Source organism: Drosophila gunungcola, unplaced genomic scaffold, assembly GCF_025200985.1.
Source record: "Drosophila gunungcola strain Sukarami unplaced genomic scaffold, Dgunungcola_SK_2 000001F, whole genome shotgun sequence".
NCBI classification, from domain to species: Eukaryota; Metazoa; Arthropoda; class Insecta; order Diptera; family Drosophilidae; genus Drosophila; species Drosophila gunungcola.
The window spans coordinates 20,272,681-20,294,460 of NW_026453197.1; the positions used below are offsets into that span (position 1 = coordinate 20,272,681).

General features: G+C 37.3%; 1 protein-coding gene and 1 long non-coding RNA gene across 9 annotated transcripts; both read left to right on the plus strand.

Moving 5' to 3' along the window:
• The first annotated feature begins 2,958 nt into the window (after positions 1 to 2,958).
• Positions 2,959 to 20,118, plus strand: LOC128261682 (uncharacterized). Of its 8 annotated transcripts, XM_052995484.1 has the most exons (23): positions 2,974 to 4,186; positions 4,299 to 4,345; positions 5,355 to 5,492; positions 5,551 to 5,732; positions 6,295 to 6,471; positions 7,419 to 7,499; positions 7,559 to 7,857; positions 8,083 to 8,401; positions 8,626 to 9,333; positions 9,801 to 10,581; positions 11,033 to 11,271; positions 11,707 to 11,831; positions 12,296 to 13,211; positions 13,398 to 13,947; positions 14,448 to 14,643; positions 15,599 to 15,733; positions 16,080 to 16,157; positions 16,234 to 16,359; positions 16,691 to 17,103; positions 17,818 to 18,023; positions 18,098 to 18,261; positions 18,351 to 18,492; positions 18,715 to 20,118. In XM_052995484.1, the coding sequence occupies exons 1-23, from the start codon at positions 4,123 to 4,125 to the stop codon at positions 18,764 to 18,766; spliced, it is 6,138 nt and encodes a 2,045-aa protein (XP_052851444.1). In that variant the 5' UTR covers positions 2,974 to 4,122; the 3' UTR covers positions 18,767 to 20,118. The 8 variants fall into 8 exon arrangements, 7 of the variants coding, with proteins under 7 accessions (XP_052851442.1, XP_052851444.1, XP_052851438.1 ...); XM_052995478.1 differs by lacking the exons at positions 16,080 to 16,157; positions 16,234 to 16,359 and adding an exon at positions 7,012 to 7,149; XM_052995477.1 differs by lacking the exons at positions 16,080 to 16,157; positions 16,234 to 16,359 and adding an exon at positions 7,012 to 7,149 and having other exon boundaries at positions 2,975 to 4,186; positions 11,707 to 11,885.
• Positions 14,963 to 15,313, plus strand: LOC128261683 (uncharacterized). The gene is made up of 3 exons (XR_008268272.1): positions 14,963 to 15,032; positions 15,091 to 15,107; positions 15,176 to 15,313. It is a non-coding gene; the product is annotated as an uncharacterized LOC128261683 (long non-coding RNA).
• Positions 20,119 to 21,780: the final 1,662 nt, after the last annotated feature.

Below are 21,780 nucleotides of genomic sequence, written 5' to 3' on the forward strand. Positions count from 1 at the left end.
GGTAAGTTGAACAATTTAATCCCAAAATGTGCCAGAACTTTCGTTTGGCCACAATAAACTTTTCATTTATTACGTGCTAAAATTTAATAAACAGGTTCAACAGTGTGAATGTCATATTTCATTTATTAATTAATGTCATTAACATAAAGCGTCAATTTGTGCGGGCAAACAGAGTCACACAAATCCATAAAAGCGAGACAGCACTCTAAAGCCGGTGCGATTAAAAAGTTTACCCTAGGCAAAGTCAAGACCGGCCCTTAATGTTGCATATATTGTGTGCACATAACCCCGGGGTCCCCATTACGAAACGTGCCTAGACTGTAAACAGCCGTCCGGGGAAAATCGGGCAGACACATATAGCATATATATATATATATATATATATAAAGCATACAGCACAGCGTCAATGACATGCTCAATTTTTCATGCATTATGCCTGGGCGTCGGGCCACAGTGCGTATGCTTGATATTTGCCTTAATATCGGGGCGAAAGCACATATAAGTCGCCGAAGCGGGAAAGCCTGAGTATTTGCGTGGTAAGCGCTGCCACGGCGCGAAACTTCATAGGGCCCATAAGACAATTTGCTGCTGGCTTACTTGCCAACACTGAGAAAAAAGTCTTGTTTTGAAGTTATAAGAATAGAATGTGAATATCAATTTATTGTAAATATGATTTTATACGTGCAGGATATTTTTTTTAAAATGAAAATCCATTTTATATTTAAACTATTTAAAAATTCAATAAACAATATACAATAAAAGAAACGTAAGTTGAAACAATATTATTAAATATTTAATAAAGTGCTTTAACTTTTGATCCCTTATTTCCGGCATTTATCACAATCCTCTCTGGAGGAAAAGAATCTTCCCACAGTAGTGCATCCCTCAGAAAGGTACTTTTGGCAGGCGTTTCTGATCGGCAAATACAGATATCCATTTATACCCCTTCTACAAAGCCCTGCAGTTCCACCCGGAAGATCACAGCGTGCTAGAAAAAAAGACCAATAACACCGATTAGGCGCATTTAAAAAATTTCTACTTTCTGTATACCCACGGTTTCTTTTGGTAGATTGGTTATGACCATAACCAAATAAGGAGAATATAACAACGATAATGGAAATTATCTTCATTTTGAAGAATAGGAATATATAAAACTGTTGTCAGCGGCTAAAATTTGTTTGGGAATAATATTGATTTAATATCTGTGACTTATTGAATTATGTATGGCAATTAAATGGAATAGTTAAATTCATGCCCTGCATATATAATTCAAAGAAACTCATGTTCATATTCAAAGTACATTTAGAACACCTTTTATTTTCGCTATTAGATGTTAAATTTTTGAATTTGTATTATAAAAATTTTAAACTAAAACTAACAATTCTTTACTGTGTAGCCCAACTCACTCATACACACACACATCTTGGTTTTGGGGATATAGGCTCAAACTGGGGATGATTTCGTTGCCTTTGGAGTTGTGGGCTCGGAGCAAACACCGTGCAACGGAAACTATCGTCGTCTATATTGAGGAAATGGTTGGGGCTTTTCGGTCTGGGCATTTCGGGTTACATAACTGATTAAAGATTGGCCCACCTTATGGAGATATACTCGCACAGATGTGGTGAGTGAGATTTGGTTGGGCAAGGGCTAACCTCTCGTGTCAACTTGTTGACTAAGCAAAGTCAGCCCCATATGAGTTATGGTTTACTCAGCTCTTAAACTGAGAAAACAACGATGAGGGGGAATTGCCTTTCAACGCCTCCTATTTATATTATGTTGCTAAACAAAAAATGGCACTTTGTTACTTTATACCGATTCGTTTCTGTCATCTATCAGTATTAAACAATCTATTAGTAAAACATTAATTATGTTCGCATTCTTAAGGAGTTTTGCAGCAAAGATTCAGGAATAAGTACATTATTCTTGTAGCAGTGAATCCTTATTTTTCACTACCTTTATTAACAATAAAAAAAATCATTGAAAGGGCATTAAAAATGTGCCACAGATTTGGAAGATAACTTAAAGGTTAACACCGCCTTAAATAACCACAAAAAGTTTTACCTTGCACATTTCCTCTTCCGCAAAATGAATCTTCAAACGTTTTATATGTGTCCTAATGCCATAAAGCAGACCTAAATTCGTGGTTTGCCGTAGCCGTTGTAATTTTGTTATGACCTCTGTCCCCTAATTCCCCCAAAAGTATGCCATAGGAAACTTCGTAGTAATTTAGTTGAAATGCTGCAGTGGCAGCTCCGGCTTTGTTCTTTCATTTTGTGGCAGATATCTCAAGCAAATTAACCTAACTACTCTTAATGCCGGAATACAGCGCTCTGGCACTCACACACAAAAACCAATTAAATTCTTCCGCAAGGGCATAAAAGCTTCGTTGCCTCGATTAGAGCTTTGTACAAGTTGATAATATGGGGGAGCTCCGCAAAAATGAAATAAAATATCCATGTCTATCTTGATTTTGTTATCCTTAGAGGATAGTATTAAGCATATGATTTATATACAAACTAAAAACGCTAAATCTACTCTAGTTTGAACAACTTTTTCGTTCGAAAACCGTCAATGGAAACATATTTGATTTTTTAGTTTTAAAAGAAGCAAACAGTCTTACAGTTTGTATTTGGTATGTTCTGCAATTAAGAATAAACTATTTAATACAAGCAAAAATAACTTAATTTATTTTACAAGCTATTAATTGTAAAAATGGTAATTTGTAATTAAAATTTTTCCTAAATATTTATTCAAAATAAATTAAAAATTGAATGTCTGCAATAAAAGCAGGTCTTGGCTCACTTTTAGTCGAATGTGATAACATTTTTCGTCCCAAAATTTGATATCAGAAATTTTTACCTCGTTAAGAGGTATTTTACTTATAATAGAGAATTTTAGTAACAAAATTTCGGTGTATACAGAAATTGCTAAAAAAAAATACAATCCCAAATCAACTACAATGAAAGTGGCTTTTCAATTTGTTGCTGTGCACATTGTGTTAGACATGTTTTTGCCTTACAGCCAGACATGGAAGCGGTGTGAAGTCAACTTTTGTGGACGCCTCGAACGAGTTCTAAGTGAAATTTAGCCGTTGGCTACGTGACGATGCTGCTGTTTCTTCTGTTTCCTCCGTTTTCTGCTCCTGAAATAATAGCTGGACGAGGCATGAGGATATGGCAATGGCATGTCCTGGCCGACTGTCTGCCTTGTTGACATACGTCCTGCTGCCTTTTTCGTCGAGCCTTAATGCGCAAACGCATGCCTACTTCCAGGCATTTTCATTGTTGCGCTTTTGCAGTCGCAGAATCCCCCGAAAATCCGGAAAACCCACCAACCACCCCCCAAAACGCACCAGATGCCGAACATCTGTTTTATGTTTGCCTCGCTTCCAGGCAAACTCTCTTAAATTCGCATGAAAATCTCTCGCTCTTTTTGTCGGTGCGTCGGAAAATGCGAGTTTCAGTGGCTGAGTTTCAGTTCCAGCATCAGCGCCATCGAGTGAGGAGCGTGTTTTGGGGACCGGAAAATCCGTGAAAACTGTTAGGAGCACACACACACACCCCAGCCAAAAAAAAAAAAAAAAATGGAAGAAAGGAAGACCCTGCGAAAAGCAGCCAACTCAGCGGAATTTAAGAATAATTAACAAGACCGCAGCGAAACCCAGCTCCAGCGGAACGCAAATTAAAAACGCGGAAGAGGCCCCAAAAAAATTGAATTCGGTGGAAAAAACGTAGACTTTGCGTTTTTCCTACGGCTTTTCCATCGCTTTTTTGGCCAGCGCGAATATCGATTGCTGACTGCCTTGCATAATTCCACAAAGATTAGTATACAAACTGGAAAAGCGATTCAAATGACAACGAATTACAACAGCCGCACTCGTAGTAATTATGTTTTTTAATTATCAATATTGAAGCAGTCAACATGGAGCAGCTGAAGTCAAGGATTTCAAAGCCTCACCCAGACAATTGACACGAAAAAAATAGAGTCGAAAACAAAAAGAGCACAATTTCCCAGCATATATATAGGAGTTGACGTGTGTGTGTGTGTGTGTGTTTGCCCCTGTTTCGCTTTTCTTTTCTTTTCTTTTCTTTTGCATTTTATTTCTTTTGTTGCCGTTTGAAAATGGATATTGCCTTGCGTGGCACAAACAACAGAGCATCGTCAACATCATCAACGACTGGAACTGGTGAGTCCTTGGAAATCCCGGCTCTAAGACGCATAATCACATCTTTTATGTGTGCGCCCATGTTTTATTCGACTGGCAAGGCAAAATGAAACAACAGCCATTTCATTTACAGGTCTGCATCATGCTGTGTCATTGGGCAACATTGAGGTCTCCACCAAGGTTTGTACTCACATAGAGCACCTCGGCCAAAAACGCAAAACATTAAACACCACAAAGTGTGCGGCGAGTGAAATTAATTTCTGTCAGGCCGGGAAAATTCAGGGAAGCAGATGCTGTCACCCCGTATGATTGACACAATTATTTTGGTTGAAATCTAGATGGCAGGAAAAGACAGCTCAGCATGCAAGTGGCTGGAGAAATTAGGGGGCTTAAGATAGCACAGCAGAAACTAGAAGAGAAATTAAGGGATTAAACAGGATTAGTCAGGGAAAAAAGGGGAGTAATAAAACTATTACAACAGTAGAAGGAAAACTAAGAAAAGTGGAGTTGGATAAAGAGTAAGGTAATCTGACAGGTAAAATACATTTTTATGAAATTTAAATCCTTAGGAAATACAAAAACGTTTTTTAAAACAAAGTGAAATAAGTAGGTTTTCTTAAAGAAACTAAAATAAGAAAAAAAATTCACGCATAAATAATTTTATGAAAGATATACATTTTCTTATGCAATTTACTTATCACAAAAAATATTATTAGAAAATAAGCTGAGTTAGTGCCAACAAGTCGTATACGCAATATATGAATACAAAAATGAAAACGACAAAAACTAATTTTAAAACATATTAGTAGCTCTGATAAAAATTAAAACTGTTCTGGATATATTATGTTTTTTTAACAGTTATATAATGTTTATATACCTGAGTCTCTTCTAAACCGAAAATTAAGTATACGACAGGTTGACAAATTCTAGAGGAAAACACCAAAAAGGATTCTTTAATTTGTCATAAATTTTAATTTAGCGAAAATGTAATAACATGTTCTTAAAATATTTGTATAATGTTTTTATGCTTGTCATCTTATTAAAACCAATGTTAAGTATACGACAGGTTGTTCGTTAAAAGCAATATACATTTTAAAGGCTTTTGTAAACTAAATATTTGAAAATTTGCCATAAATTCCAATTTAATAACATTAATATATTATTAATTTTTTTTAAATGTAATCCCTAGGCCACTTACTCCAGCCACATGGATCGCAGCTACGATTCCGAGGACGAGCACACTGGTCGCCGAAGACTTCGCCACACTCTCTCTTCGGAGCTACAGCCTCGCACTTCAGTCTACTCACGCGGAGATATTAGGGAACAGGTAAATAAAATTATGATATTAAATATCTATGTTTAAATTGACTTGAATATTTTTAAAGTACTGCCTCACAGATCGCCAGCTGCATAGCATAGAGCAGCGTCCTAGGCGGGAAAGATTTTTTGGCTGCCTTTCGCGTCGTGGACAAACGCAATCGGGCAGTTTTTTGGGCGGTTGTGTCGGTCGTCGAGTGCCCTCCGATGAGAATCTGGCCGCCTATGCTCCGTTTGAGAAATATCCACGGTGGGTAGATATTGTAATGAAAACAAATATCTAATTTTTAATCGAGCTCTGGAAATGTTTACATAAATGTCACAGTTATATCCATCCAAATTAAAGTGATCTCAAAAAAAAGGACAAATTTCTTAGGTTACCACAGATATATTGATGTCTAAAGATTGAGCCTTTTATTAAGGAGTGTGACACCTTCGCATATTTATTAATTATTTTATCCTACGTTTTTATATATTAGACTCTAAGTTCGTATTTATCTATTTTTTGAGGGTCCATTAAAACTATGTATATCCATTAAAAAATTGGGCAAAATTCTAAAGGTACAAAAATATATTTATACCCACAGATTAAACCTTTTTTTCGAATATTTATAAAAAATACTTCAAACTAAATTTGATTTATGCTCCTTTTAAAAACTATTAAAAGCTTTAGTGATTTCTGAATAATGTGAAAAAAAATTTAAGTGTACCAAAGACATCCACAGAACTCTCCTATAATTAATTTCATCCACAATTGTTCAAAATTTATACTCCGTTATTAATAATAATTTCGTATCAACCCATTTTTGTAGCTACCAAAACAACTACACAGACACACACGAATTGGAAAGTTCCTATTTTCGCCGTCAGCCGGCTTCGATTTTGAGCACTGGTAAATCGGGTGAAGCGGATCTGGGTGGTCGTTACACCTGGATTGGTCAGCAGCAGCAGATGACTAACAACAACGCCGACTACCAATCGGACCACAGGTATGAAGTGCCTGTTCGATATTACAGATCCATAATACAGAAACAGATAACCAAGAACCAAAAAAAAAAAAACCCAAATTAAAAACCGTAAAATGCTATGCCAACTGTCGCTTAGATCATGCTTTACTGTCGCACTTTCTGTAGTCACTAACTCTCTGTCGCTCACTAAATACCCCGACTCTCCCAATATATATACACTATATATATATTGTCTTGTATGTACTATATATGAAAAACGCTCGCAATGCTTGCCCGAAACTTTCCACTTTCCGAATCATCCATTTGCATTATGCCGCTTTTTGCCTCCAAACAAGTTTTTGTCAACCACTCGAAAAACCACTGATAAACACCCTACTAGAAATGCTGTATAAAAATACTTTTTCGTTATTCATCCACCTGTCCTTCTCTCCTCAAAAACCAAAAAAAAAAAAAAATAAAAATAAACGACTGTAAAAATCAACCAAAATTTAACAATTGATATTGCCAAAATCAAATCCAAACCCCACCAAATACTAAATGAAATGATCAAAATGTGTAAAGGGCAACTTGTTGTACAGCACCACTTGAATCCTTTTACCAGGATGTTTTGCTACGGAATTATTATGTCGAGCTTTGCGCTCCACCAAATCCTACACCACCAACATCACACACCAATCAAATCGCTAATCTAAATGTTTGGTATGTAAAGTGATCTAAAATCTAACAAAATACTTAAATAAGATATATATATATGCAAGAAGCTGAACAAAAACTCTATTAAAAAAAGTGCGCTAAACTAAAAATGTTTATTTATTGTTATGTGTCTGCACGTGACCAAAGCAAAAATCAAAAAAAAAAAAATCTAGTTCAAATTAAATGAATAAAATTAACTAAAAATGCTTGTGTGTTAACTAAAAATCTAGCTAGGGGAACTTGGTTAACATTCTGCTAATGTGCTTACTCCACAGCTCGTATCACTGCCCCACTTATGCCACAATGCCAACCACTCATCACCAACATCATCATCAACAACAGGCCGGAAATGTGAGGTAAGTTCGTAGAATAATCCCCTCTAGAAATTGTCTTTCACAAAATTCGTTTTCCACAGAACCAAGCACGTGAGCTTCGCCAGATCCCACACACTCACCAGCTTCGACAATGTGAATGCTGGGTTTCGATCCTCGGGGCGATTGAAAACAGCTCGCAGTCAAGAGCGTTTAATTGGGGGCAAGAAGCCGATTATTGCCACGGGTTCCATGTACGAGACCCTCCAGCCACCGCACCTCAGTCAGCAGCAGGTGCCACAGCAAAGTTCCACTCTGCCAAAAACCTGGCTGCCACCACCAGTTCAACTGCAACCCTGCCAGCACCACCATGCACCAATCCACCTGCACCAACCGATTCCAGGTGAGAAATTAAATCATTAATTAATTGGAGGTTCAGGTTCGACAATAGTATCTCTTACCAAATTATGTCTTCCAAATAAAAAGTGGGTTTAAGGTTAGGTATAAGTATAAGTATTCATAATTACGAAGCCGAACTTCTACCATATATAATTAATTGTATTTATAATTTGAATGTACTCTATAACTTTTAAATTATAAACTATTATATACTTATTTAATTTTTCAGACAACATGGTTGGCCTGATAATACCACAGCCTCTGCCTTTGGCTCTCCCACTGCCCAGTCCCGAAGTTCTCATCGTGGAAAAGAAGTTCCGCAATGCCATGAAGACACAGGCCACTCAAACGGATGCAGCTGCCCGTCGACAGGGTCAAGTTGGCTATAATACACAAGTTCTGGCCTTAAGTCCTCGGATACCGCATCGCATTAAGGTGGTTTCCCAGGGGGCTCAAACCAATGGCCTCCAGAATGGCAAGAAACTAACGAAAAGCCTTTCCGAAATACCCAATGGCAAGGAGGTGCCATCACATCACTATCAACAGGGGTAGGTTTTATTTGATTCATAATTTTAAAATGATATAATCTGATTCCTATTTGTATTTTTAATTTATTTATTTTAATATTTTTTAATTTAAATAACTATATATTTTAGCTATTCTTGAATCTCTATTAAAATTAACATTTAAATTATTTTAATTTTTAAATTGAAAAAAAAAAATATTAATCGTTCGACCAAAGAGTAATATTTGATGATCACTCCATCCACAGCTCGATTTACCCCCACGAGATCATCTACCGCACCCAGTCGCAGGATGTGGTGCCATTGCAGACCCTCTCGGATGCCCAGAACAACATCATGTACTACAAACCGCCGCCACCTCTGCTGGATGCCCATAGCTATGGCCTGGGAATGGAGCACCTGAGCAGGACTCGACCTTCGCCCTCCGAACAGAATGTGGAGTATGTGAATGTGAATGCCGCTGCAGTGGCTCTGAATGAAAGTTTCGACTACGAGAGCAATAGTTTGCCTCGACGAACGTGCACCTCGCATACGGATTACTTCTCGAATAGTCTGCCCAGGCGACACATTACAGAGGGCTCGGAACTCATGGCCGACAATGTGCCCCTCGACTTTAGCCAATCCCACTTATTGCCGCCACCAAGTGAGTACTGCAAGAACGACGACGATGTGGATGTTGATGTGGATGTGGATGTGGAGGAGTACTACGAGGAGGAGGAGGATCATCCCCACGAAACGGAGAGTTATAGTTCGGAGGTCTGCATGGAACAGGCTGCCCAACATCGCCGAATGTCCATGTTGCCCCAAATGATTGACTCACCATTTCGTCGCGATGACTTGAGACGCCAATCCATGCCGGTCTATGGGCAAACCGAGAAGCTCATCGATGGCTTTGGGCCGAGAACATCCTTTCGAAGGCGCGACAAGGTCAGCTGTTTTCCGGATGAGCCACACAGGTAAAAAAAAAGTATACACACATATTTTGTACCCAATTAAAATATTTTTTGCTTTGATTTCTATCAATTAGAGCTATTTTAGGTATTTTATATATTACACTTTTTTATAAGTTTTTATTTTGACTATTTAATGAATTAATTTCAATATCTAAATTGAATTGAATCTAAGATTAAATCATATATATAAATAAAATACATTTAAATCAAATAAGAACTATTTTCAATACTTTTCACTTTAATTAAAATATTTAAATATTAAATCAAGCGTTAAACATGCATTTAAATATATATAATGATTAAATATTTAAATGCATTTTAATCAACTAGGAACTATTTTAGATCTAATATTTTCCATATCGATTAATCCATTGTAATCAACAATTTAAATTTGAATATTATCGCATTGATATTTAAAATTATCGTTTCAATAGCTGGATATTTATTTTATTATTCAATTTTTCTATCAGTGCACCTGCGGTCCGAGATCGAGATGAGCAGGAAATATTTATAGATTTCAAGCCACACGTTTCGCCAAAGCCAAGTCCCAAATTGCAACTGAAGCACAGGAAGCAACATAAGGCCGAAATTGCGATGAGAAAAATGCAGCAACAAAGAATGGCCCAGGCAGCAGCTTTAACTTTGCCAAAACTGAAATCGGTCGAAGTTGAGGTTAGAAAAGTGGATTTGGAGCCCAGTGATGAGGAGGATGATGAGGATGAGGTTTCTGAACCCGAAGAGGAAGACGTCGAGGAGGAAATCGATGAGGATGAGCAGAAACTGGAGACAGATCATCAGGAGGATGAGGAGCCGCTCTACGAGAATATAACACCCTGTAATTGCCGCGTGGAGTCGCAACCGCAACTGGGGGATATTCAAGACAAGAGGTCTCAGTTCCGCAAGCGTTCTGTGAGCCTGGATGATGACTATGAGGCCAAGACTGCGGGAACTCCCACTCCTGGCCTGCGATTGCCATCCACTCCAGCGAGTCCTTGCCGCGACGAACTGCTGGCCAATGTCTCAACCTATCCATCCTCGGACTCGCTGGCCAACGACAACACACGCGATCATTCCGATGGCATTTGGAACGAGTCGCAGGTCACTGTCTTGACGGCTGAACAGCGCGACATATCCGATGCATCGTATAGCTCCAATTTGCTATTGACTCCCTCGTCGAAAAGGAAGAATCTACTGCTGCAGCACCAGCAAAGAAGTTCGGTGGACACCGATGCCCTGGATTTTGAAGAACAAGTGGGTACACAGTTGCGGTCAAAATAATAGTAGTTTTTTAGCTTATGGAAAGAGCAAAAATATTTTACAAGCAGATTTGAAAAACAATTTTTATATATTACAAGAAAAGATTGAAGAAAGAAGAAATATTGATAAAACATTGTTTTAAGATTTCTGTTTTAGAAAATAGATCAGCTAACAAAAACATTTTTACTTCAAAAGAAAGTGCAGACACACGAGGATATATAATTATTTTCTTTAATTCTTAAAAAAAATTTAGAGAATTATTAACATCTTAAATGTTCCTTAAAAAATATATAAGCCTCATATTATGTGTTGCTAAGGAAGCATTTTAATAAATTACTAGAAATGTTGTCCTTTGCCTGAAAGATTATTTTAGATTGTAACTGCTATTGTTTTGACTCTATGAACTATATATTATAAAGTAATTTAACTAAAATGACCCTTTTAGAGCCCCACCTATGGCCTACAAACACTGCCGAAGATCATCAAGACCCCCACACCAACCGCATCGAGGCCTACTTCCACTCAACCTCTAATGCCGCCACCAGCCATAGCTGTGACCCCATCATCGAATCAGATACTGGACAGCTCTATATGCTCACCTCTTCCCAAGAGGAGCATGGTGGCCAGGGGATCGGTTCCGGATGCCCGACAGCTCATGTCTAAAGGCGGAGCTGCCAAACAAAGGTTACTAAAATTGTCAATGGGGAGGGGCGTACTTATAAGGTGATAGATATTTTATCTTTTGCCCAAAAGTATGCTTTATAATTTACTAAGGAAAAGCAAACTTTTTTTATCCCTTCGATATGATTATCAAATCATGACTTTTACTTTTTTTTACCAGAATTTTAAAAGGACTTATTTATGTATAATAACTTTTTAGCTATACAGTTAATTTTTAAAACACATTTAAATCTGTGTTAAATTATCAACTTGAAAAAAGACTAACATTAAAAGAGTATATTATTACAAATACTCAATATATTGATATTTAATATGTTTGAAAATTTAACATTTAATTGAAAGACATGCTAACAAAGTTGTATGTAAAATCATAAAATTAAACTTTTTACTTGTCTTGACAAACCAAGAATAAGTAATGTATTTTAAACTCTCTCACAGACACTCGGATGCCTCGTTCCTGCCAATGGGCGTCGCTGATTACGTCCGGAGTGCGGACATATCGGAGTGCAGTACGAATACAGATGAGTATGCCACCTGCACGGACACCTCGAAACGAACGCCAGGTATTAAGACACCGCCGACAACGACCAGTTCATCGTCGACCACACAAGTGCCAGGTTTGGGCCCTCCGATTCGTACTCGTACTCGTGCTGTGTGTGTTCCTGTTCCTGTTCCTGTGTCTGTGTCAGTGTGTAGAACATACCTAATAATCTTGATCCATGAATGAGTGTTACCACCAAATCGAATCGAAATGTGTTTTTGTGGCCACCACCAATCCACCACCATGTACTCTCACCGCCACCATGCTTACTGCCCTAGTGTTATACAGCCTATATAGCTTATAGATTGTAGACTCATCTGCCACACCTCAACTTTGTCTGTCTAAGTCTATCTCTCTCCTCCCTAGTTTTAATGTTGTTGATGCCTGATGATTATGATGCCTTGCCCGCAATGCTTTAGCTGTACTCAAGAACTTTGCTTAAAAACAGCTTTAATAATTGGTTTAAAACCCCTTCTTATTTCACAGTTTCCACACAAAGTTCGCAGTTGGAGAAGACACATGCCGGAAGTTCCTTCGAAAGCGCCAGTTCGCTGTACTCCATGAGGGAGGAACTACTGCAACATGACGAAAAGGAGAGGGATAAGCAGGCCACTTTGACCAAATCCCAACTCAAGTCACCCATTGGTTCGGTGGCTGAGTTGACCAGGAAATCGCGATCGCACTCCATCAGTAGCACCACCTCTTCGGGAAGTTGTCCCGTCTCCGGAGCAGCCATTAAATCTCCAGCCAAAGAAAGTCAAACACAAACGGTGGTCAGCTTGGGTTCAGCTCAAATGAAAGTCAGTACGGCGGAAAGTAGTGTGCCGCCAGGAGTTAAGCCCAAGCCCGATTCAATATCAGAAGATGAGCGCAGCGAAATGCGTTACTCGTCTTCAGGGTACTACGAAAGTCCCCATGACGACGATGACGAAGAGCAGGGCATGCGAAGCAAAGCCCGGAGAATTCGACAGGAAGACGAAAGGAAGCGGCGCAAAACTAGCATGAAACTGGACATTGAAAAGGAGAATATGCGTGCCCTGACCAGTCCCATTAAAAAGCCCACAGGATCATCGAGCAAGGTCACCTCACCAGAGCAACAGGTACCAGGATCCATGGACAATGGCAGCAGTCCCAGCAAGATGAAACGCTTTCGACCCAAGATTCGACGACAGTTGAGGAAAAGTTCACGGGAGGATGTCCTGGCGGCGGCAGCGGGGCGAAGGAGTCGCGCCACGCCCACCATTTTTGGCCTGAGCAGCGGCAGCGGCGACACAGAGTTGCTGCTAGATGCCAGCATGTCAAGTTGCGCCCAAGCAGGGGCAACAAGTGGCGCCCAACCAGGGACAACAAGTGGCGCCTTAGCAGGGACATCTACCACTACAACCTCAATATCATTACACAGGTAAAAAAAAGTAGTAAATCCAGTATTTTATATTCAAAAATTTTTCATATGACTTTAAATGTTTGAATATTAGATTATGCCATTTAATATGTATTGTTTTTAATATTATTATTTTATATTTAATTTCAAAATGAAATATAATTTTATAACCAGATATTAACTTTTACTATTCCATTTTTTTATCAGTGTGCCTTCATCAGCATCGAAGGTGACAGCATCGGAGTCTTTGGTGACCACACAACATGAAGCAGTAGTTATCCCATTGACAGTAAAGAAACCACACAGTTGTGCTACGCCCACATCCCTGCTCTCGCCCAAACTGCCCACAATAAGCAGCACTCAATCGAAATCCACTTCGGACACCTTTCAACTCAAAGCCAAGTCCATAGAGTCCCTACGGTCCGTGTCACCAGGCTCGGATTCAGTGTTCTACAGCGAAGCCGATGGAAATGCGGCCAGTGGCGAGCAAAGTCACTGCCTCCATTGTGGCAAGGAAATGGAGGGCAAGCAGCAGAGCAACACCATTAGCGAACTGGCTGGGGACTCGGTTGAATCGATACCCTACATCGAACAGGACATCGTTAAGCCACCGTCGGACTTTGCCGACTCCCCAGTGACCACCAAGACCACCCAGCGTTTGTACAAAAAGATGGACAAGCGATTCCGGTCCGAGGAACGATATCACGGCGAACGGGGCAGACACTACAAAACCAGGCAGGAGAACATCAGGGCAAAGGTAATATCTAAATCTAAAGAGATTTACGTAAGCCATCCAAATATAATAATATCCAAATTTTAAATCGACAAAATTATTCAAAGCTTTAAGTTTGATTTTCCGGTAATAGCTAGTGGGCTTCGGTAAAAAATAAAAAAAATATATATTTGTTAAAAAAAGCTTATATGGTGTCAGATCTTAAGTTAGAGCAATTTTTTCAAAATTTTGTCGAGCTTTAAAACAATCTAAATAGTGCTGAAAAGTTAAATAACGTTATATTCATAGTTATGTAAGTTATTAGTAAGTTATGAACTAGTGATAAAAGTGAATCGTTCATAACAACAGGTAAACAACATTTAAAAAAAAAATACTAAATAAATGCTTGTCATTTTTAAAATCCAACTGCACAGGAAAATCCAACTTTTATTTCTGTAACTAGTGTTACTAATCTAATTATTATTATAATAGTTTGTTTTATTGAGGTGTAGCTTTTGATATTAATGGCTTATATTATTTTGCAGAGCGAGGAGCGTGGCCGTGCTCCCAGTTTGCCCAATACCCCAGTCTTGCGTCCTGCTGGCTCGAGTCCTTGTGTCCTTCCTGATATCAACACTGAGCAGAGCCAGCACATCATCTATAAGGGTCACTACGACGCAGGTCGCTACACACGTCTTACCGATGATGACTTGTGGACTCAGCTGGACCATCAGTGCTTCGGTGAGTGAAAAAGCATTACTTATGACGTGGAATTCGTTTTTGAGAACTAAGGTTTTATTTTCTATGCAAATGCAAGACATTTACTGTTTATTTAAAATTAGACCGTAATACTTGTGCACTTTTTATGAGCAAGACCAGCACTTCTTGTTATTTAAATTAATATGCCATATCATAAATGTTTTTACTTCTATAAAAATTGGCATTTAAACTAAACCAAAAATTTTCCAAGACAAATTTTATTTGACACAGTGGTTACTGAAAAAAGAGAAATGGAAAAGAATGAAAAAATGCAAATGTTAACTGCATTTGGTAGCAAAACTAAAAGATGAAAACAGTACTTTCTATTATTTTCGTATTATTTTTTGAGCATGTTGTGGGTCTGAAAGATCGTAAGTTTTAAGCGACACAAAAATGTTTTAGGCTAATAATCAATAATCATTTTTTTAGCTGTTTGCGGTCCAAAGGTAAAGATTAATAGCTGTATAATGAATGTTTTTCCAGTTCCTAAATTTTATTATTTTGATGAAAACAGAAACCAATGTTATAAACTCAAAGATCCATGTAAGAAGTTAGTCCGAAAATTTGCAACGAAAGCGATCTGCCAAGAGACATGTGTGGAGTAGCTAATGCGTTATTATGATTTGAAAAGTACAAATTTACTATGTATTAGTGACAAAATAAAAGCTTTGACTGATTTATTTAAAATTCTATTTGTTTAAAATGCAATAAATTTGAGTTTAACATGGTTTCAATTCAAATTTCATTTTCACTTATATATGTAATTTTTTTCTAAAAATAGTCAAATTAAATTTGCATATTTAAAACTACTAAATGCCGCAATAGATGAAAATTGAGTATGAAATAATTATTTATATTGTCCTTAAAATTTTTTTGCTTTTACTTACTTGTGAGTCCATAGTTTACATTTTTATAAATTCTATTTCCTTTTTTATAGATCGTTCCAGGGAACGTCGAGCTTCCACGGAGTCCGAAAAGGGCTTCCATGCCAAATATCAAGTGATCCTGCATCGTCTCGTCCAGCGGCGTTGCACCCTGGAAATGTATCATCGCCAGAAACACAACAGCTTTCGTAAGTCCAAAATAAATTGAAAAAAAAAAACACCCTGTTCGAACACCCAAACAATATTCTAATTTTGGCACAACGTGCGTGCTTTTCTAATAAGAAACACAGAGAGAGATTGAGAGAAAATTGGGAGAATTTTTGAGATAACAAATGGCATGGCGCTCCGAGTTTTCATGACCGGCACTTGGCATACATAGTAGATATGTATGTAGGAACCATCAGACAGAACCGAAATAAAAAAACAACCCATAGTTTTTTGGCTCTATATTCGAGAATAGTTGAGGTGCGTGCTTTGTTGTGTGCCGACCATAAAAAATCCGCAACGCGTTCCGTTCGGTACTTCGGTTTAAAGCCAAATGTAAAGAAATAAGTGCGAAAAGTTTTGGGAATATTTACGTGGTGTTTACACAATACTCAGGCCAAATGATTGGTGGGTAAACAACAAAAAAATCAAACGTCTCCGTTAAGGGTTTTATTTTTTTTTATTTTTGCATATAACTACACAGAATTAATAGCGTCCAATTCCACGCCGGATTCAATTCGACGAAAGTTGGAGGAAGTCTTGAAATTGATGCTCTTAGTTTGGGCACGCGAAACATTTGTGATATCCACACTTAGCAACGGTGCACATGGTAAATGATGTCCGGACGAAATCCGGAAATAAAATAACACAAATCTTTTAAATCTCTCGTCTCTCTATTAATAATTTCCCATGTCTACACTTGAGAAAAAGTATGGGAAATTTTTGTATTTTTATTTGATTGTCTTTAAAAAAAATTTAAAAAATGCTATTAGCTTATTTTCAAAATAATTGTATTTTAATATGGAACTAACAATAGTTTTTTAAAGTTTTGGTTCAAATTCAAATATTAACAAAATTTTTGTTGTGTTAGCTATGTAAATTATGCACAACACTCTTTTTTATAAAACTCCACAAAATTCTAACATATATTCCTCTTTTAGGCGTGGATAAAACTGTGGTGGTCAAGAGCGATTCCGGTGAATTTGGCTTCCGCATTCATGGATCCAAGCCCGTGGTAGTGGCTGCCATCGAGCCGGAGACTCCGGCGGAGAGTTCCGGCCTGGAGGTGGGAGACATCATCATCTCGGTGAACGGGGTTCAGGTTCTGGACAAGCACCACACCGAGGTGGTCAAAATCGCGCACGATGGCTGCGAAAAGCTGGAACTGCAGGTGGCACGGACCATTGGAGTGCTGATGCACGAACAACTGGAGCCGCCAAGTCAACCCATCTTCAGTGGATATTTGTGGCGGCAGAGTGGACAGGCCAAAGGAGCACCGAATTCCAAGAAATGGGTGCGACGATGGTTCTCCCTGAGACCCGATAACTGCCTCTACTACTACAAAACAGAAGATGTGAGTAGGCATTTGTATGACTTGAATTTGTATTCACATTCCCAAAACTAGCGATGTTAGTTAGAATTTTGGTTAACTAAATTGTATTTAATATATACCAGGTTCTGTAAATACGAGTCATTTCAAACTTATATTTTAAATGGCTTGATGAGATTTTTAATATTTTTGCCTACGAATTTATCTGATTTATATGCAATTTGTAGAGAAGAGCAAATCCAAATGTATTTGATTTTTAAATTCGCATAATTATACATAAAAAGAGTTTAATATGAAATTATATTTAAGCAGTTTTGTTTTAAATGATTCTTTGCTTATGATCATGACTTTATAAAGTTTTGAGTTTTAAAATACCTAATCATTTTAACCATTGGATTTATTCTAAACCAATTTTATATAAGGACGTTGAATTTGATAATTTATTATTGTTTCTTAATATATTTTCTGATCTACTTTTCTTGATTTATTTAGAAATTGCTAAAAAAAATTAATTTAAGGAGATTTTTATTTGAATTAATAGGTAAACACTTACATGTGCTTTAAATTTCTTTCGAAATAATAATGGTTTTTGATGATTTAAAACTAAATTGAAACTATTGAATTGGATGTGCTGAAAGATTATGAATTTATTTTTGTTTCTTAATATATTTTATTATGTGTGCATCACTTATTTCTATAGCTATCTGACATTTATATTGTGATTTCCAAATTTTGCAGGACTCGCAACCCGTTGGTGCCATGATAATGGCCAAGCACACGGTGGACCTGTGTCCTGTGGATGTGGGCAAGCCGTTTGCCTTCAAAGTGGATGCCGGGGAGGGTATTCCCATGTACGTGGCTGCCGACTCCGATGAGCTGGCCAACCGGTGGCTCCAACTCCTGCGGCAGGCGGCCTCGCAGGACAACCAGTGGCTGGACAAAAGGTGGGGGTTCATTGATCTTGGAGACCTTTTCGACTATTCTAGTGATCCATTCTCTCACATCACTTCCCTTATAGCGCGAGGTGCCTGTACCAGAGTCCCACCAACATTCAGAGGCCCGACTGCTTTGGATACCTACTCAAATTGGGCTCAAGGTGGTGCGGATGGTCGAAACGCTATTGCGTTCTTAAGGATGCCTGCCTCTATTTTTACCAAGATGCAAATAGCAAGAGTGCATTCGGTGAGTCAACTCGAACGGCAGACGGATTGATAAAAGAAACAGGTGACTGACTGGCCAGCAATTAATTCAATTTCAATTTCTCTACTCAGGCATGGCCTGCCTGCACGGCTACAAAGTGGCCTCAATGTCCGCCAATGCATCCGGCAAGAAGAACTCGTTCGAGATAATACCACCAGAAACGAAATTGCGTCACTATTTTTTCTGCACCGAAAGCGAAATGGATAAGAAGCGGTACGTGTCTTTATAAACTATATATTTTTGATCAGCATCATTAGGAGAGTCGATCTAGTCCGGCCGTTTCTATGCAAAATAGTTAGGGTTTCTGGATGAAACTTTCCCCAAAGTCTTTATTGTTTTTAAACATTAATATCTAAATTAAGTCGTTTTTTAGAATTTTATTTTGTGATACAAATATTTTCAAGAACTCTTTTCGACTTTCTATTTAATTCACAGCTGGATATCCGCACTAGAGTATTCCATTGACCGGTGGATAAAGTCCGGGTAACTAAGGTTAAAGACACGCTCCAGATCGGCTCTGAGCAGCCGACTTAAGCGTCGCAGTTTCAGCTACTTGATGGATTAGTCGGGACTCTTTCGACGATTTGACGATTTGAAGATTTAATTTTTCGACACTAGTACGGGTACTACCAACAAAACAACACTTAGAACTTAAGTCAAGCAAACCAATTAGTTTTAGGCATAGGCGATTGCTTAGTCCAAGGAATTTAGTCGGTCATTCAAATCGGGTTTAAAACTATTTTGAACAAAGCGTACATACACAAATATATACACATATATAGAGGAATACGATTCAACATTTTTGGTGTGTATTCTTGTTATATAGCTTACAACAAATGGCATACATATACATATATATATATACAAAACTTATGTTTAGTGAGGTTGTCTTGTCACTTATATACATAGAAAATATATTTAGCCACGAAAAAAGTGAGAGAAACGATCGTACAGCAGACCAAAATGATTGTCTAATGTATATAGAATTCGACTAGGCTAAATCCAAATTGATATGATTAGGTATTCAAAAGGCTCAAATCCAGGCAAGGCAAGGCAAGGCAAACGGTTTTTAGATAAATGTCTATTTACATAAAAGGGTAATACACAGAACAAAAATTAGTCAAGCGAGACCAAAATTCGAATCGAAATTATCAGAGTGGATCAGTTTGAAAAGTCATTATCGAGGGCCGAGATAAGTTTCCCATTTTCCATAGCTGCTTCCATAAAAAACAAAATAAAAATTACAACATTATGTGGATAATTAACAACGGTTTTCGTCCTTATTGGAAACGATTATTAGTTAGACGCGATTATACGATATAAGCCAGAATTAGTTAGCTTTTTGATAGGTTGGATTTTTTAGGGAACACAAACACACATCACACACAACGTTCACAGTAGATCAAACAATAATAAACTAGAGATTAATTCGGAATCCAGTAGTTACTTTGTCATATATAAAGATATGATCTTTAAAATGCTGATTTCCTGTTTTTTTGGGTCAGTGTGAAAATACCGAGATTGAGTGAGGATGCAACAATTTTGAAGCTTCTTTTTGGTTTTTATGAAGACGGTAGCGAACATAAATATATATATAGATATATATATATATTTTATATATTTTAAATAGAGATTTCCAATTCGGCGAGGCGCAAAAAAAAAAACAAAATGTTAGATAATTAATGTATGCATTATATTGATTATATGATATACACAAGAGAGAGCCATTTTATGTTGTAAGTGGAAAACAAGATAGCAAAAACAAAAACAAAAACAAAAGAAAAAGAAAACTAAATAAGAGCTTTAATTATTAAATAAAGAATATACCGAGAACAAATGAGGAAAGTGTGTCTTGCTGACAGCCCGGGGCATTGAAATGCATCTAAACATCATTAATTTGACTCAACGATCCGATTCGGAATTGGATTCAATCCAGGCCCAGCCCAAACAAAAAACACCAGCTACCTGCTGAGGCCAACGAAGCATTTCGAATGCGATCAATGAACCTGTTGCTTTTGGCCCTCTAGCTCAAACTACCAGCTGAACTCGCAGTTGGCCACATGTTTTACACAAATTTCAAGTAACTTATTTGAAAATCGTAAAGCGATGCAAAATATGCAAGGAGGGATACAACATTAACTGCGGCTCACTTCGAAAAATCATTGTTAAGTCTGTAAAAATGTGGATATTATTGCAGATGCAAGGTAAGGTTAACTCCATTTGTTTTTGGGTAAATATGAGCGAGCTATTCATGCTTATAAAATCATGTTTTAATACATGAAACAAATATCAAGTTTAAATTTGAAAATTTATATTTATTACGAAGATCTTTATGTTCCATTATTTTTATGATTATTAATAATTTATCTATTAATATTTTTTGTATATATAGTTTATCTTCCAACACACAATTTATATGATATATGGGTTTGCATTTATTTATTTAAAGCTATAGATTAAAGTCTTTAAATTTGTGGATACTTTTGTAAATGTATAAGTTGTATACTTTATTTATTTATTTATACAATGCTAACTTATAGTTAAAACTAGGAGCTAAAATATATATATATATATATATATATATATATATATATATATATATATATATATATATATATATATAAATAGTTAGAGCTATAGCTGCAAGAGGCCTTAAAAGAAAACATTTTTTTTTAAATTTGTGTATTTATACATCTTTTAAAATCTAAATTTAATACAAACATCTTTCTAATCTCAAGTGCTATTATTGATTTGTATATTAATAACACATATTTTTTAATCACAAACTTGTAATATAATTTATATTTGACTCATTTCAGGGCAATATTATTTTCTAAGTGCAGCCACGGCGGCAGCAAGAGCAACAGTTGTTGATGGGGGAAGTCGACGACTAGCATAACAATTCGCTCGCCCTATGAGGCAGCTACCGTTTTGTCCGCTTCTCTTCTCTACCACTTACTATATTTCTTCTGGCCTTCTGGCTGCCGCTTTGTATCTGAATCCATTTACTGTTTTTGCAGTGGCAACAGCCACAATTTAGTTCCACTGTGCAGCACCCTAATTACATGGCTCCGGCTCTCTTTTGTTGGCCACTTTTCGGGTTTTCTTTTTCGGCATCTCAGCATCTCGGTATCATTACGACCATGATCATTATGATTCCTCTCCTTCTGGACCCTGACTGATTATTTTTGGACTTTTTTGTTTCCTTCTTTCCTTTTACCACTTGACCGAATTGATGCTGGTTTGGGAGAAGAGGTTGCCAGATTGTTGTTCTTAACAAAAAAGATTTGTGGAATTTGTTTTAAAGGAAGAACTTAAAATTAAAAATTCCAACTTTAAACTTTCGTTGCTTAACAAAAAGGCATCCAAGTCTAAAGGCATTTCTAAATAAATGATGCCTTGATTTTTCAGACTAAAAATTTTAGCTTTTAATTTTATTTCAGCACGCACACCTATATCATAAAAACTAATTACTATAATTAAAAGTCAGTCTGGCGATAA

What these genes read in the sequence shown, in the direction of transcription:
- LOC128261682 (XM_052995484.1), top strand. Translation starts at nt 4,123, where the DNA reads ATGGATATTGCCTTGCGTGGCACAAACAACAGAGCATCGTCAACATCA. An exon ending in GCGGAGATATTAGGGAACAG is followed by an intron (nt 5,493 to 5,550) that starts GTAAATAAAATT and finishes ATATTTTTAAAG; the next exon opens with TACTGCCTCACAGATCGCCA. An exon ending in CACCTCGAAACGAACGCCAG is followed by an intron (nt 11,832 to 12,295) that starts GTATTAAGACAC and finishes CTTATTTCACAG; the next exon opens with TTTCCACACAAAGTTCGCAG.